The 15,375-nt window shown below is 32.2% G+C and overlaps 1 protein-coding gene across 1 annotated transcript; it reads right to left on the bottom strand.

Annotated features, from left to right (window-relative positions):
• Positions 1–3,835: 3,835 nt before the first annotated feature.
• On the bottom strand, positions 3,836–5,239 carry LOC114715172 (putative F-box protein At1g32420). Its single transcript, XM_028899968.1, has one exon. The coding sequence runs from the start codon at positions 5,156–5,158 to the stop codon at positions 3,989–3,991; it is 1,170 nt and encodes a 389-aa protein (XP_028755801.1). The 5' UTR covers positions 5,159–5,239; the 3' UTR covers positions 3,836–3,988.
• Positions 5,240–15,375: the final 10,136 nt, after the last annotated feature.

Genomic DNA, 15,375 nt, shown 5'->3' with positions numbered 1-15,375 from the left:
AATGTGAGTACCTCGTCCAGCAAAGATTCAAACTTTGGTTCATCACATTATAGGAGACTAACCCATTTCGTTAGATCTAGCTCCTGTTAGTATATCAAAATCATAATTTAGTGTTGGCTCAAAGAGAATAACACAGTGCATACTATTTTCCACACAGAAAATGCCAGTCATACCAACAAAAATCATTCAGCTCTTCATAGAATAGAAACCAAAACATCATTCATTCTTTTTTGTAATTATGCTCCAAACACGTAAACTTTCTCAATAGAAAGGCATGAACCAATATCTAATGACTTTGTCTTCGTGTGCTTGTGTCAAATAAAGAACCTTGCTGTTACTGCCATATATGATGCTGGTTATTGGATACTTAATGCTGTGATTGAGTGATCTCATGGAGCCTTTTCACACTGGTAAACTCAAAATATTTAGGATTCTCATGTATTGCACAAAGTTTCACAACTGTGATGTATTTATGGATTACTTTTCCCTCAGTATGTAGAGCTGTAGTGGTGAATTGTGATGAAAGATTACAAATTCATAGGAAATCTTAAAGCAAAGATTAAAATCTGATAAGATATCTCATAAATAACATTAAATATATCCATCTTTGAAAGGCAAGACAGACAATCTGATATTATAGATAGACAAAATAAAGCAAGAAACATCTGGTCCGCATTTATCATTCTAACATCTGCATCAAACTATAGAATGATCTAAACTGATACAAACAGATTTCCACCAAAAACATTTAAACAAAGTAATTCATACAAACATATTCTTGCTAACCTTAAAGGCAATGTAATACTTCACATTGGGGATTGACGCTCTTCATTGTTGAATTTTGCCAATTCTCACAAGGCTTTCTGCATAATTGTAAACACTTGCCCGAAAGCTATGTCCATTTGTAGGGACAGCAACCCACTTAAGTTCATCAGTAGCGACATTAATCATATCTAGGCCATGTTCTGGTTCAGCATTCTCCATTTCTACTTCAGTTTCACTAATAAGTCTTGGCATTCCATAATCAATATAGACAACTTGATTCCTTCAAATGGTCCCAGCACATGACTTGAATGGATTAGAACTGCGAATATAATTTGTACTCAAATTCCATCTCCTCGCAGATGAATCTGTAGCCCCTTCTTCCATCACCCCAAAATAAATACAAGAAATTTGAGAGCTTACAGTGCAAGGATGAGAAATTATTGCAAGTTTGCCCTCATACACAGCACGTTTAACACCTGAATGGCTTATCGATGCAGGCGATGGTGTCACCGTAAATACTTCAGTAGCTAAGTCAAATGAAATTATCACATCAGTATCATTTGCACCCGTTATGTCCACACCTGGCCTTGACCCGTACCAAAACATGCTTCCATTAATAGTGACACCATCACCAGAAATGCGAACATCTTTAATGCTGTCGAAGTGTATGTTTCTCCAATACCCTGTGCTCAGCTAATACACTTCTACTTCACAAATCACGTTAGTCTCAGAAAATCTCACTATCTTGTAATCATTAAGAATAGGACTGAACCCAAATCAGAAATGCCAACCAACCGGAACATCATTAAAAACTATGGGCGTTTGCCTGACCTCTCCAGTCGCGGGATTCCACAATAAAGAGGCGGGAGGACGGATATTATAATGCACGAGGCAGAGCAAGCCATTGCATGAACCAACGAGGTGAACGCCCGCCAAGGAATCGATCAGAGGTGTGTTCTCAAACTCACGAAACTGCAACTCGTAGTCCAGCAAACATAAGTAGAAAGGATCATCTCTATGAGTCTGTTCGACAAGAAGAGAAGGGTTTTGATGGGGGGAAGGTGGTGGAGATGGTCTTGGATAAAAGATGGGGTTTTGATGAGATTTTTCCAGTGTTTGCACACACATTGAAATCTAATTGGAGATTTCACCGGAAGCCGCTTAAGAATGTTGGTGATGATTTCTTCGGAAAGGAATGGCGCCGAGCCATTCATCACCGGCTGCTTCATGGAGGCAAACTGGGAAGAACAGATGTCTCGAAGGAAAGCAGAAGAAATTAGAGTTTAAGAATCAAAGCAATATACCTACCTTGTTTTTTGTCGACTGCGAAGAAGAAAAGAGAGGAGAGGAGTCGGGTCGGAAATTTACATTATTGGCCAACTTCAATCACTAATTTTTTTCCCCCTCCTCAACCACTAACTATTTCAAAATGGTATATAGATTTTGTTTAGAATAATATTAAAAAATATTTATAAACACGTTATATATTATAAACACATTAAATCAAAATAAAATTTATATATTATAAATCATAATTAAAAAATTATTTATAAATTATTTTAAACAGGTCTATAGTTAACATTCGGACTCTGATTTGTCATAAATTTCCAAATTTAGGCATATGAAATTATCTTGTATTTTATGCTTATATAATGTCAAAATGAATGAAAAATATTACAATCATGCCAGCTTGCCAAGTCATTAAACACAGCAGACCACCGTCAGATCTTTCACTCTACGAAGCAATCTCTGCGGATCAGCAGTGCCTCCGCTTCCAAAGATCTGCCGCTAGCCCGCTAGGGACTTGGGGCTTCATGTGAGGGCGGGGCAGGCACCCTCCCAAACACTTCTTCGATTTTAAAATCTCCCTCCAAAATGACTTTCCTATTTGCCATTTTTATCTTGGAAAAACACTTTTTAAGTACTTTTAAAGAGTTATTAAACACACAAACAAACAGTGATTTTACACTTTACTAGAAAATTTTCTCACTTATTTACTTCACCAGCCCTATCCTAAGAATTTTTACTATCCGGTCACATACCTCAGCTGAGACCGTATCCCTAATATGACTGATCGATAAAAAATTTCACAATCTTCTTTTAGGCCCTTAGATTACCAGGATTGAGGTCCAAATATGATTCCTATATACTGTCTAAGGCGAAATATCACAGGGACCTACTTGAAAGCATAATCAGTATCCATGGAGATATGTACAACATCCATTAAAAAGTCATAACAGAAACTAATTTATTGAGGTTTACTTAGGAACTAATAGGCATTTTAGCATGTGAGTGTTGAATAACCGTAGCTTGTATTAAGAAGATTACAGTTCAAATCCATCAAGTACGAACACAGTAGAAATACAATGGAGGAATTGACCACGTTCTTGACAGAATTATTTGGATTCTATCTGTTTTTTTTTTGCTTTGTATAATAATTTAGATTACAGTATCATATTTGTTTTTTCTGTGACTGATGACTGATTATTGCTGCAACTTAGTACTAGTTTTATTTTGGTTTAGGATGAGTAACTTGTTACAAATTTTGGTTGATTGATGATATATAAGCCAAGATGCTTCCCTTGAAGCTGATCCTTCCATATAATAATGCTCAAGTCAAGCAGAACCTACTTTTAACTTGTCCACAAGCATGCCCTGAACTGAGTTTACTTGCAGTTATTTATGGTCTTTATGTAGAAAGGATACAGTTGAATATGAATCGACCCATGACCTGAGGGAAGCATCTACATTGATTCCGTGGTGGTTTTTGGGTAAGCAACTAAGCATGCATGATTCTTTGCCTACATTTTAGACGCACTAGAGGAGCCCGTTCATCATAAACTGAAAATATTTAATATTTAAAGACGCCATAGCCTCTTGTTTTTACTGCAAAATCGCTTTGTTCTGGTGTATCGTAATCTAACGATCACTTTCTCCTTAGTTCATAACCAATGTTTACACAAAAATTAAAATCTGATAAGATTGTCCAACATGTCCCGCATAATCTACACACCAACAATTAAAGGATATTAAATATCGACCTTTTGAATGGGACAAAAAAAACAGAACAACTTGAAAATATAGACGGGTCAAATAAAGCAAGAAATATCAGGAGTTAGATTTCAGCATTCATCATTCAGAATAACATCCCTCAACGGCATTAAGCCTTATAAGTACAGAATAATCTACAACAGATCTGGAAGGTATATCTTAAATACAATAATTAATGCTCTTCGATGTGGATGTTGCCAAGCGGTACAAGGCTTTCCACATAATTGAAAACATCTACATGAAAGCTAGGTCCGGGGATAGCAAACCTCTTACATTCATTAGTAGTGACATTGAAAAGGTATAAGCCAACTTTGGATTCATCATTTGCCATTTCACTTTCACTGCTAACTCCAGGAAGTCCAAAAACTACACACACAATTTGATCTCTCCAAATGGCCCCAAGATGTAACTTGAAAGGACAGGAACTGCGAATATATTTCTTACTTGAATTCCATCTCTCCCCAGATGAACCTGTACCCCCCTCCTCCATCACACCCAAATAAAGACAAGAATATTGAGAATTTCCAATCCTAGAATGAGAAAGTGTAGCAAGTTTGTTCTCATACGTAGCAAGCTTACCTGAATAACTTGCTGAAGCAGGCCATGGAATCACTCTAAACACTTCTGATGCTATGTCAAATGAAACTATCACATAAGTATTTCCTATACTCATTTCTAAGCTTAACCCATACCAGAACATAACTCCATTAACAGTGACAGCGTGACTGACAAGACTTACACCCCCTAGGTTCTCAAATTCTATGTCTTTCCATGATCCTGTGCTCAATGAATACACTTCCACTTGACAAATTACAATAAGCTCGTAAACTCTCACTATCTTGTAATCATTAATGATAGGACTGAAACCAAATCCTAATAGGCACTCACCTTCAAAATGATCAGTAGTTATGGGCAGCTGTCTCACCTCTCTAATAGCTGGATTCCATAACAAAGGGGAAGGTGGGCATCTCCTATAATCGGCGAGACAGAGCAAGCCATTACTGGAACCGATGATCCGAGCGCACACCAAGGAACTGATCAAAGGGGCCTTCTCAACTTCACGGAATTGCATGTGGCAATCGAGCAAATACAAGCACAAAGGATTCGTCCGAATCTGCTGGATAAGAAGAGAAGGGTTTTGATGAGTGGAGTGGTGGAGGTGGTCAGCGATGAAAGATTGGGTTTTGATGAGATTATTCCAATGTTTGCACACAATCTGAAATCGGATCAGGGATTTCACAGGGAGTCGTTTGAGAATGTTTGTGATGATTTCTTCGGGAAGAAATGGCGTGTCGCCAGCCACTAACATCTGCTTCATAGCGCTTGACTGGGAAGAACACATTTCTAAGAGGAAAGGAGAAGAAATCAGAGGCCAAGAATCAAACTAACATACCTATCATGTTCGTCGTCCACGCACTGAGGAAAGCCACCGCAGTCAATGGAACCAACCATTCTAGGGATTACGGGGAACCAAAGAAGACAGGCGGGTCCCAACTTTTTTTTTTTTTTTTTGGAATAAAAGGGTCCCAAGCCTTAATATTAGGGAATACTATTTAAAAAAATGAGTACAGAAAAGAGAAGAGAGACGGGAAAAAAAAAACATAAAAATTGAAAAAGTGAGTTTGGTTCGCTTGACATTGGACATCATATATTTATCAGATGATAAAGGAACTAAAAAAGACAACGACATTCTGGTGAGAAAAATAAAATAGAAAATGACATAGTATGTATTTTTTGGACATTGTAAGGCATATTAAGGATGGAGGTAGTACCATATGACAAAAATATTAGAGAGGTTATGAAATTTAAAACATTGCTAGAAGTAAATAACTCCAATAGTTAACGAGTTCGGGATCTCATTTGAATGGTCGGTAGTTCTGACAATTTCTTACCGGCAAGATTTAATCTTTTTAGTTGAATTTCAATCACTAATTTAGTTGATGAGATTTTAATGTTGAAAGTAGTAGTAATGTTAGTATTTAATTGAAGTTGAAATTAATTTCAAAACTTTCACATATGTATCAAATCTTGTGATCAAATGTAACATCTATCATATCATAATGGATCCACTTCAGATCATTTATTTAGGTTCATTTAGGAATTAATTGACATAACTTATGAATACCACTAGAAACTATTCAGAAATGGCAAGAATCAACAAACTTTCTTGATATAATTATTTGAATTATGTTATTGGTGCTTTGCAAAATTAACACCGATGATTATCATTATCGATGGATTACATAAAACCTTATTTACCGTTGGCCAAAAAAAAACATAAAACCTTATTTAGATCATTGCTTATGATTATTTGGAATTTTAGATTATGAAACTTTGATATTTATGCTCAAAGTATATTTTTTATGGATTTTATTTTCATGTTTATTTGGTATTATGATAAAAAGGACATAAGTCAAAACCCTTAAATATTACATTTACTATTGAAATTAGTTTGGGTACTCATCAAAATAATGAGTGTAACAACGGTTATCTCCAACCTGTTACTAACTTTTTAAACTCAAAATTTAATAATACTAACCATGGTAGAAAAAATCTTGGTATAATTTTCGAAAAAAGACTATCATGGTTATAAAAAGAAATTTGATTTGCCTAAAAAATGTTAACCATGATAAAAAAGATTTGAACCAAGTATTCAAAATGTTTATCATGATTATAAGAGTTTTACTAAACAAATTGTATAAAAATAGTAATTAATAATATTTCATAATAACTAGACCTTGGGTTTTACAAAGTCTAGAACATCACATTTAACTCTAAACCCAGAACATGATATTTCTGAATAAAATTCTTCCAAACTAACAGTAATAAACTATTTTCAAAAGTCATTGTAGGTCCACAACTTACAAACATGAGCAACCGAGTAACAAAAATAACTAAGATCATCTGTCCTAGATAAATCAGCGTGTGCAAAAAGAGCCATATGTGACAATATACAAATACTCATCACATGATAAAAAGGAAGTTATACAAGATAATTTTAATAGCTAAGCCTCCGCCGCCTTTCCTTACTGACAAGCCCTAGAGCTATTACCTAGAAGTGTTAAATCACGGAGTGAGATAAAAAGCCTCAGTAACCAACAATCCTACTTATCAGGCATACAAATAAGTGCTTGAGATGTGTCAAGTGGAATAGTTACAAAAATCATAACATTCACAATTATCACATGGTTATATATATATATATATATATATCAAAATATAATATCCCACTCTCAATTCCCCCTTATTTCTTCACACCTTATATCCTCTGACTGAACTCATGGGTTAGTACTAACTCGTGTGACTAGTAGCTCAATATAATAAACTCACTGATCAAGTGATGTGAACAGGACAAAATCCACAAAATACAAGATCAGACCATGGGTTCCCCCTCTAGTCTACTAGTGAGGTGTTATATACCCTACAACACATGAAAAGGGCTAAAGGATCAACTAGTGTACATCTGACGTTCTACCACCTTATTACTTCTATAATGTGTACAAAATTCACCCACTTATTCTCCCTATAATATGTCTCCCACCAATCAACGTTTACCATCCCTTCTCATATTTATACTCATGAGATTTATAAAATAATTATTTACTAATAACATAATAATTTTCACATTTACCAAAATCAATATTTCTAAATTTCAAAATTCAACAGCAATCCTCAAGACTATTTCTCAATAAATTCATATTCCACATGACAAATCTATAAATTCATAAATTCATAATTATTTTGTGATAACATGAAGTATCTCAAGGCAATTTCAAGAATAATATATTTCATTGCTCAAATCATAGCCTAATGACATTTCAAGAATCTTATGTAATTCGAAATCGCTCACAAATATCATACAAGCATACATGACAAGTAGAAAGTAGTTACCTTTCACCAAAGTTATAAAAAGAATTACCACAAAATCAATGCCGTGCTCAAATCAATAATCCAATAATTAATCTACACAATTAATATAATCACATAATATAAGCTAATTAATTAAACTTATATATATTAGTTAAATGTCTAATTTAATTTAATTTTTATTCTAAATTCTCACAACTTTCATAACCCAAAATTAAGTATTTTAGAACTAACTTATAAATTTTCTAATAGGCTAAAATATTCATTTACATCCTCTCGATTATTTACTTTAATAACAAGAATTTTTCTAAAATTTTCAAATATGAAATCATTATATTTTAAATTCTAAAAATCTCATTTCAAGTTTAAACCTCAAAACCAAACTATTAAAAATTCAATAGTACCTCAAATATTTATAAATAAATAATCCAATTAAAATTTTAATGGTATAACTATCAGAGTTTTTTTCCTTCACAAATGATAGAATTTTAGCTAAAACAATTATTTTAAAACCTTCAATCACGTAATAAATAAAACTGAACTGATTAAAAACTCAATAATATGTCAAACAACCCAAATAAATTACTTAACATAATTTTGATCGGTAGAAATATTACGTATCTCATAAATAACAGATTTTTTAACTAAATAAATTAATTTAAATACTAAAGATCAACAAATGGGCAAATCTAAACCAATAGAAATGATTAACTATAATAGATCTATAATACTGCGGTTAACACTCATCAAAACATAACACTGAGCCCATAACTAAATCTCAAAATTTTCTCTAATTACTATAATAATGCTACTATTATGAAGGTTAAAATATGTAGAAAATATTTATGAAGAAAATTTGATAAAAGGAGGTAATTTTGAGTATCTAAATTATTTTTAAAGCCTGCCTTCTCTTTTACAATGGCCGTCGCTCTGCTCTTGCTCTCCCTCTTTCTCTCTTTCTCTTAGACGCCCGAGGAAGGGAAAATTGAAAGTGTGGGGTAATGTTTTCATACCCCTCACACATTTATTAGGGGAGCTCCCTCTAATAAATCCTTCCTCCCAACTTCCTCCGAATTTTGGGTGGAATGTTTCTTTTTTATAAATAATCAAATAATATTATTTTATAATAATATAATATTATTTGTTTTATTTATTATTATTTAAATTAATTTTTTTTTAATTTTTTTTGCATAAATCCTAAAATAAAATTTAGGATATTACAACGAGCATCCTAAACTCATTAAAGTCATCAGATCTAAACCATCAAAATCTAATTTGAATAGTTTTTATTTAAAAGTTTAAATTATTTATTTTTACATAGAAAAAAATTAATTTTCAAAATAATATAGTTAGAAATTATCTTTAAGATGGCTCTGTTTGAAAATAACTTATTTAGCTCATAAATATGCTTAAGAAATTCTAACCTGTTTGGATGAGCTTATTCTCTATCTTACTTAATGGCTAAGAATTGGATTCATAAGCCCCATTAAGTCAAGCACCTCAGAGTTGCTTTTTGCTTTTTCATTATGCTCATAGATGGGTGGTAAGGTACTGTTAAAACAATAATTATTCTCAGAAAAAAATTTTCCCACTCTTCAGCCCCATTGTCCACTCACTCTGTTTGGCTCATTTTCTTGCTCCTTTATCTACTCCTTTCCTTCTCTCGTCCGACTTGTCCTTACCGTCGCCTAACCCTGTCGGTTGTCTGCAACTCTTAGTCGCCATCGCACCATCGAGAGCAAGGCAAGAGTTAACAGGTTCCGTTGCAGGTTGGGTGGCCCAAATTTTGAAGGAGACGAAGAAAAGGAAAATGATCGGTTGCCTGTGGGGATAAATGGGTTATTGAGATATTGAAAAGTTATAAATAAAAAATTTTTAATAAAAGAAGGGGTGAATACATGTCCACGTGTTTTAACATGGTTAACAGTAGTTTTTTGCTTAGAGTTATGTAGAGATTTTTCCTCCTTTTGGCATCTTATTTCTCTGATATATTAGAAAATTTTTATTTGAATTAAATCTAAATTTAGAAATTATTTCTGTATTAAAAAATATGTTCTGTAAATTTTCTAAGCTAAATATAATTATTTCATTATATTTAACTTCTTCCAATTAAAATAATTTAAAATTATGGTATTATGTAAATTGATAAAATTTTTTCATTTTACATTATCTAATGAAGTCATATCTTTTTTGGTAATTTTACAAACTAAACTTATTCAATCATCATCTAAACACTTCTATTTTTACCTAATCTAAATTTTTCAAAAGTCAATCCAAACATAAATCATATTATCCAATATAACTTTTACCTAATTTAACTTTTTAAAAAATCATATTAAAAATAAGTTACTTTTTTTATCGCTATTCCAATCAGGCACTATATTTACCATTAAAGCGAGGTCTCATGATGATGGGTATTGTGTTATGGTGCAGTATAGCTTGTAGGAGGGCAGGTGCCACGAGAAGAATGTTCCATCCCCGATTGCTGAGCCATCTGAAACCAAATGTGAGAATGGGGGGAGACTGAGCACAGATGATGGAGAGAGTGCAAGACGTTTTACAATGGAGTCATGATGCACAAGGTGATGTGTTATTATTAAGGAATACCCAATATCCAACTGTCAATTAGACTAAACGGAATTAGGATACATTAAGCTGGGATGAAATTGCTCCATTTTTATTACATTGGGGCAAAATCAAACCTCTAAATAACTTAGGATGCTAACTATAGTTTCAAAAATAAATTAAAGTGTTGTGTGTACTTTTACCAAAGATTGAAATCTGATAATTAAGATCAAATAAAACGTTCCAGATAATCAATATACCAGAAGTTAAAACAATATTATTTATCCATATTTAAAGGGGGCCAAAAAAAAAAAACCAACCTTATAGTGCAGATCGGTCAAGCAAGAAACATCTGGTATTACACATCAACAGATGTGGATACATTTCAAAGAAAAATGCTTCAACAAAGTAAATTTGTAATGTGATAACTAAGGATTAAGGCTTTTCAATGTGGAAGTTGCCAAACCGACACAAGGGTTTCCACATAATTGAAAACATCTGCACGATAGCCATGTTCAAGGATAGCAAACTTCTTACATCCATTAGCAGTGACATTGACCAGAAATAAGCCAACTTTTTGTGGATCATCCTTCATTTCATGCTCAATTCCATTACTTAGTCCTGGCAATCCATAAACAATGCAGACAATTTGATCATTCCAAATGGTGTCAGGATATAACCTGAATGGATTGGAGCTGCGAATATGTTTCTTACTCGAACTCCATCTCTCTCCAGATGAACCCTCCTCTTCCATCATCATCTCCAAAGAAATATACGAATTTCTAATCCATTTGTAATGAAGTATGGCAATTTTGTTCTCATACAAAGTAGGCTTACCTGAATAACTGATGAAATCAGGCAATTTTATCACTTTAATAATTTCTAATACCATATCAAATGAAATTATCACACTAATATCATCTTCACTCCTATCCTCAGCAACTGTTAATCCATACCAAAACATAACTAGTTGAAAAGTTCATTTTCATCGTACTCCATTAACTGTGATAGCATTAGCTCTACATTCTCAAACTCTACGTCTTTCCATGATCCTGTGCTTGAGGAAAACACTTCCACTCCACAAATTGCATCGGTGACGTAAATTTTCACTACCTTGTAATCATTAATAATAGTACTGTACCCAAATCCTAAATAACACTCACCTGGAAAATCATCAATAGTTATGGGTAATTGTCTAACCTCTCTAATAATTGGATTCCACAATAATGTCGAACTTCCATGATGATCGGCGAGACATAACAAGCCATTGCTGGAACCAATGATTCGAACCCAGTCCAAGGAATTGATCAAAGGTGGGATCTCAACTTCACGGAATTGCATCTTGCAAGTGAGCAAACACAAGTGAAAAGGATCATTCCATCTACGAACTTGTTGGAAAAGAAGAGAAGGGTTTTGATGAGTGGAGTGGTAGAGATGTTCAGTGATGAAAGATGGGCTCTTGATGAGATTTTTCCAACGCTTGCACACACATTGATGTCGGATTATGGATTTTATAGGAAGTCTTTTGAGAATGTTTGTCATGATTTCTTGAGGAAGAAATATGGTGTAGGGATCGATAACCATGTGCTTCATAGTGCTCAGACTGGGAAGAATGGATCAATAATCAGAAGAAAGGAGAAGAATAAATCAGAGAAGGCTGAGAATCAAAGAAGCAAACCTGTCTTTTATATTGATCAACCGAGGATTGCAGAAGAAGTTTACTCGAATTCCAACTTCAGCAAACGTATTTTAGAAATCTGAGGAAAGTTGTCGCAGTCATTTAGGGTATGTTCGGATTAGTATTGGGCAAAACTGACTCATAACCAAACTGACTTTTGTAACTGAAATTAGAGTAAAAGTCAATTAGAATGTGTTTAGATAGGTGTTTTTAAAAAGTCAGTTGAAAAAATTAAAAGTTTTTTGAATGATTAATAAAAAAATTAGTTTAGTTTTAAAATGACTGAAAAGGACATAAATTTTATTAAATAGTATTGTTTGAAATTTTATGTTTTTAATATGATAATATTTTAAAAATACATCAAATTATTATGATAAAATATAAATAGTTTATTTGTGAAATTATAAAATAAAAATATTTTTTACGAAGAAAAATTTGAAAACACATTGTAGATAATTAATTAAATATATATATTGGATAAACATGAATATAAATTAAAATTTATTTGGTTTGAATAAAAGCTCATTATGCTATAGAAGAAGATGAGGCAGAGGGGAAATGTGAGGGTAAATCTGGGATGCTTATTTTAATAATTACCGTTTAAAATTGCAATTTGAAAAGTCAGATTTTTCTCTGTTGAATCTAACTGAGGTTGAAAGCCAGAAGTTGATTGGAAAAGTTAGCCCAACCAAACAACAATTTTTGTCCAACTCAGTTTGCAACTTTAGTTTCACTATTTTCAATGAGCTTTTGGCGTTTGTAACTGTGATCTAAACATGCCTTTAGAAACTAGAGACTTGCAGAAGAAGAAAACTTTGATATTAGAATTTAGAGGAAGTCAAATGTTTCTGACTTTTTCCTCTTCGCAAGCTATTATATATCACTATCCTCTTAGTATCCAGGACCAAGACATTGTGAATGGATTACCGTAGTGCTAATATTTGGATCGCTGACAATGAATGTGTGTTTGGGAATTCTGTAGAGAAATTATTGAGTCAAAACCAAGGTTTTCCCTCACTCAATTTAAAATTGATTATTGGGTTTTGATAAATGCCACAACTTCTAATGTAAGAGTTGCTTAATTAATTTCAGTATATTAAGTAAGCTACTAAATTACTTAATTTTAATAAATATGACATAACCTCCTTGAAACACCCCTATTTATGTAATACTATATCATATATTAGTTTATAAGTTAAACAAATTAGTTCAGAAAAGAATTATAGGTCCAAAAAATGAAATAAATCAAGTCTTATATTTATAATCAAAATAAATTTACCAATTATCGTTTATATTTAGGATGCAAAGAATAATGAAAACCATTATTGTTCAAAATCTAATCTATATTTTATTTTATGGTGCTTAGGTAGCTGCTCTACAATATTTAAAATAAGCAGTTCATTGCCCCGTTTGGGACAAAAATAAAAAAAATTCCATTTTATGGAGCATTTCTAGTTTAAAATATTAATGTATCGGACGTGCATGAAATTGTGTTAGTTGGCGCACAAGGGACTTTGGGTTATTTTCCTGGCTCTCTTTGTGCCTTTTGCTTTACGTTTTTTTTTGAACTTGTATTGTTTTTTTTGTTATTGGGCTTCTTTTTTTGACCTGATTTGTTATCGGGCTTCACAGCTACTTACCTTTGTGCGTTTCTTGTTGACGCTTTTTTAATGAGTAATTTGATTTTGCATTGTTTATTATTAAAAAAATACTTTTCCGCTTTTTAATATAGAATCTAATTATGAAGTTAATTTTAATCCTAAATATAAGATATATTTCTTATATTTATTATTTTTTTCTAAATCACCTTTATAGATACTTCTTTAAGTATAATCAAGTAAATAAAGGAAAGAGGATATTAAAAAAATGATTATGGTATTTTAGGAAAAACATATTATATTTTTTTATAATTAACTAACTTATTTAAATTTTTTAATCTAACTAAATTAATTAAATAAACCTTATATTAAAAATAAGAGGAGTAATAAAAATACATGCATCACTTACACGCACAAATGAAGTCAGCGTGTATGTGGGAGACCAGTAAGAATAATTTGGATAGCTAGATGCTCTGCGGCTGTGTGCCAACTGTGTTTATCAACGGAGGGCCCACTGGCCTTGACTAGATGAATAATAACGTACACGCCTTTTCTTTTTTAACCTATGATTGGGCACTAAATTATAGACATTTATTTTATATATTTAAATAGAAATTTGATGTTTGGTTCATCATAAGTAGTCCATTTTGCTAGACCAATTTACATTGGTGACTCAACCCTATTTTCAATAAAATGTCTGAAAGTTTTATTGGTATAATAGCATCAGCCAGCAGAAGTAAATTAATAGCGTTCTGTAGTAAGAGGAGTAGTTATGAACCCTGTAGACCATCCCCATGGGGGTGGTGAAGGGAGGGCCCCAATTAGTAGAAAAAACCCCTGCACTTGGAAGAAGAAGTAGAAAAAGGAAAAGAAATCACTCATTTCAAAATTTATTACTCAAAGACACCTAAAAATTTATACTATCTCCGGTCCTTAATATAAGATCTTATTTAACTTTTATTTTGATCCTAAATATAAGATCTCAATCCACTTTGTTTCTCATATTTATGTATTTTTTTCAAGATAGTCTTTCTAACAATGGTAGTTATAGCCAATATATTTAATTAGCAAAAATATTTTAGGAAAAACAACACATATTTATTATAAATACCTAACTGAACTTCTTTTCTTGATCTTTTTAAATTAATCAACTAACTCTTATAATTAAGATAAGAGGTAGTACATTTTAGTGGGTGTAACTTATTTTTAGTTGGTGCAACACTTCTTTCAGTTGCAGATAAGTTACACGTAAACGAAAGAGTTGCAGCGACTTAAGGTTTTTTTTTTTTTTATAATCATGGAGTTAATGAAGACTTTTCCCCTTTTCCACACAAAGCAAATATTTTAAATTTAGCTGCAATTTTAAAAAAATAAGAATCTGAAATCAAATAAAAATGTATGAGTTAAAAATCATTCAATTATTTATGTAATTACTTATTTATTTATATTAAAGTATGGTTCAAGAGATATCAGTTACTCCTTTTGTCCTAAAAGCAAAATCGATTTTGTAGTATAACTTATACTATAAAATAAATTTTATATTTAAAATTGAAAGAGCATATTTCTTCGTTATAATAGAGATTTCACTATAATAGAGATTTAGAGTGCTCAAAAGTTAACAAAAACCATCCTTACATTTATCTGGCATATTAGGTTTTTTGTTTGCAAAAATAATATTATTTTTTAAACAATTTTTATGAAGGTATAAATTTATTATAAAATTTCATCCATCAGATACTCGCTTTCCTTTTGACCCTTAATATAAGTACTAGCCAAATTTTAAATTATCACAAATGTAAGAATTTAATCAATTTTGTCTTATATTTATTAGTTTTTCTAAACTAATTTGCT

The sequence above is a fragment of the Neltuma alba genome, unplaced genomic scaffold, assembly GCF_004799145.2.
Source record: "Neltuma alba isolate B1F8T4 unplaced genomic scaffold, ASM479914v2 tig00011578_pilon, whole genome shotgun sequence".
In the NCBI taxonomy this organism is placed as follows: domain Eukaryota; kingdom Viridiplantae; phylum Streptophyta; class Magnoliopsida; order Fabales; family Fabaceae; genus Neltuma; species Neltuma alba.
This window is presented reverse-complemented; position numbering and strand designations above follow the sequence as displayed.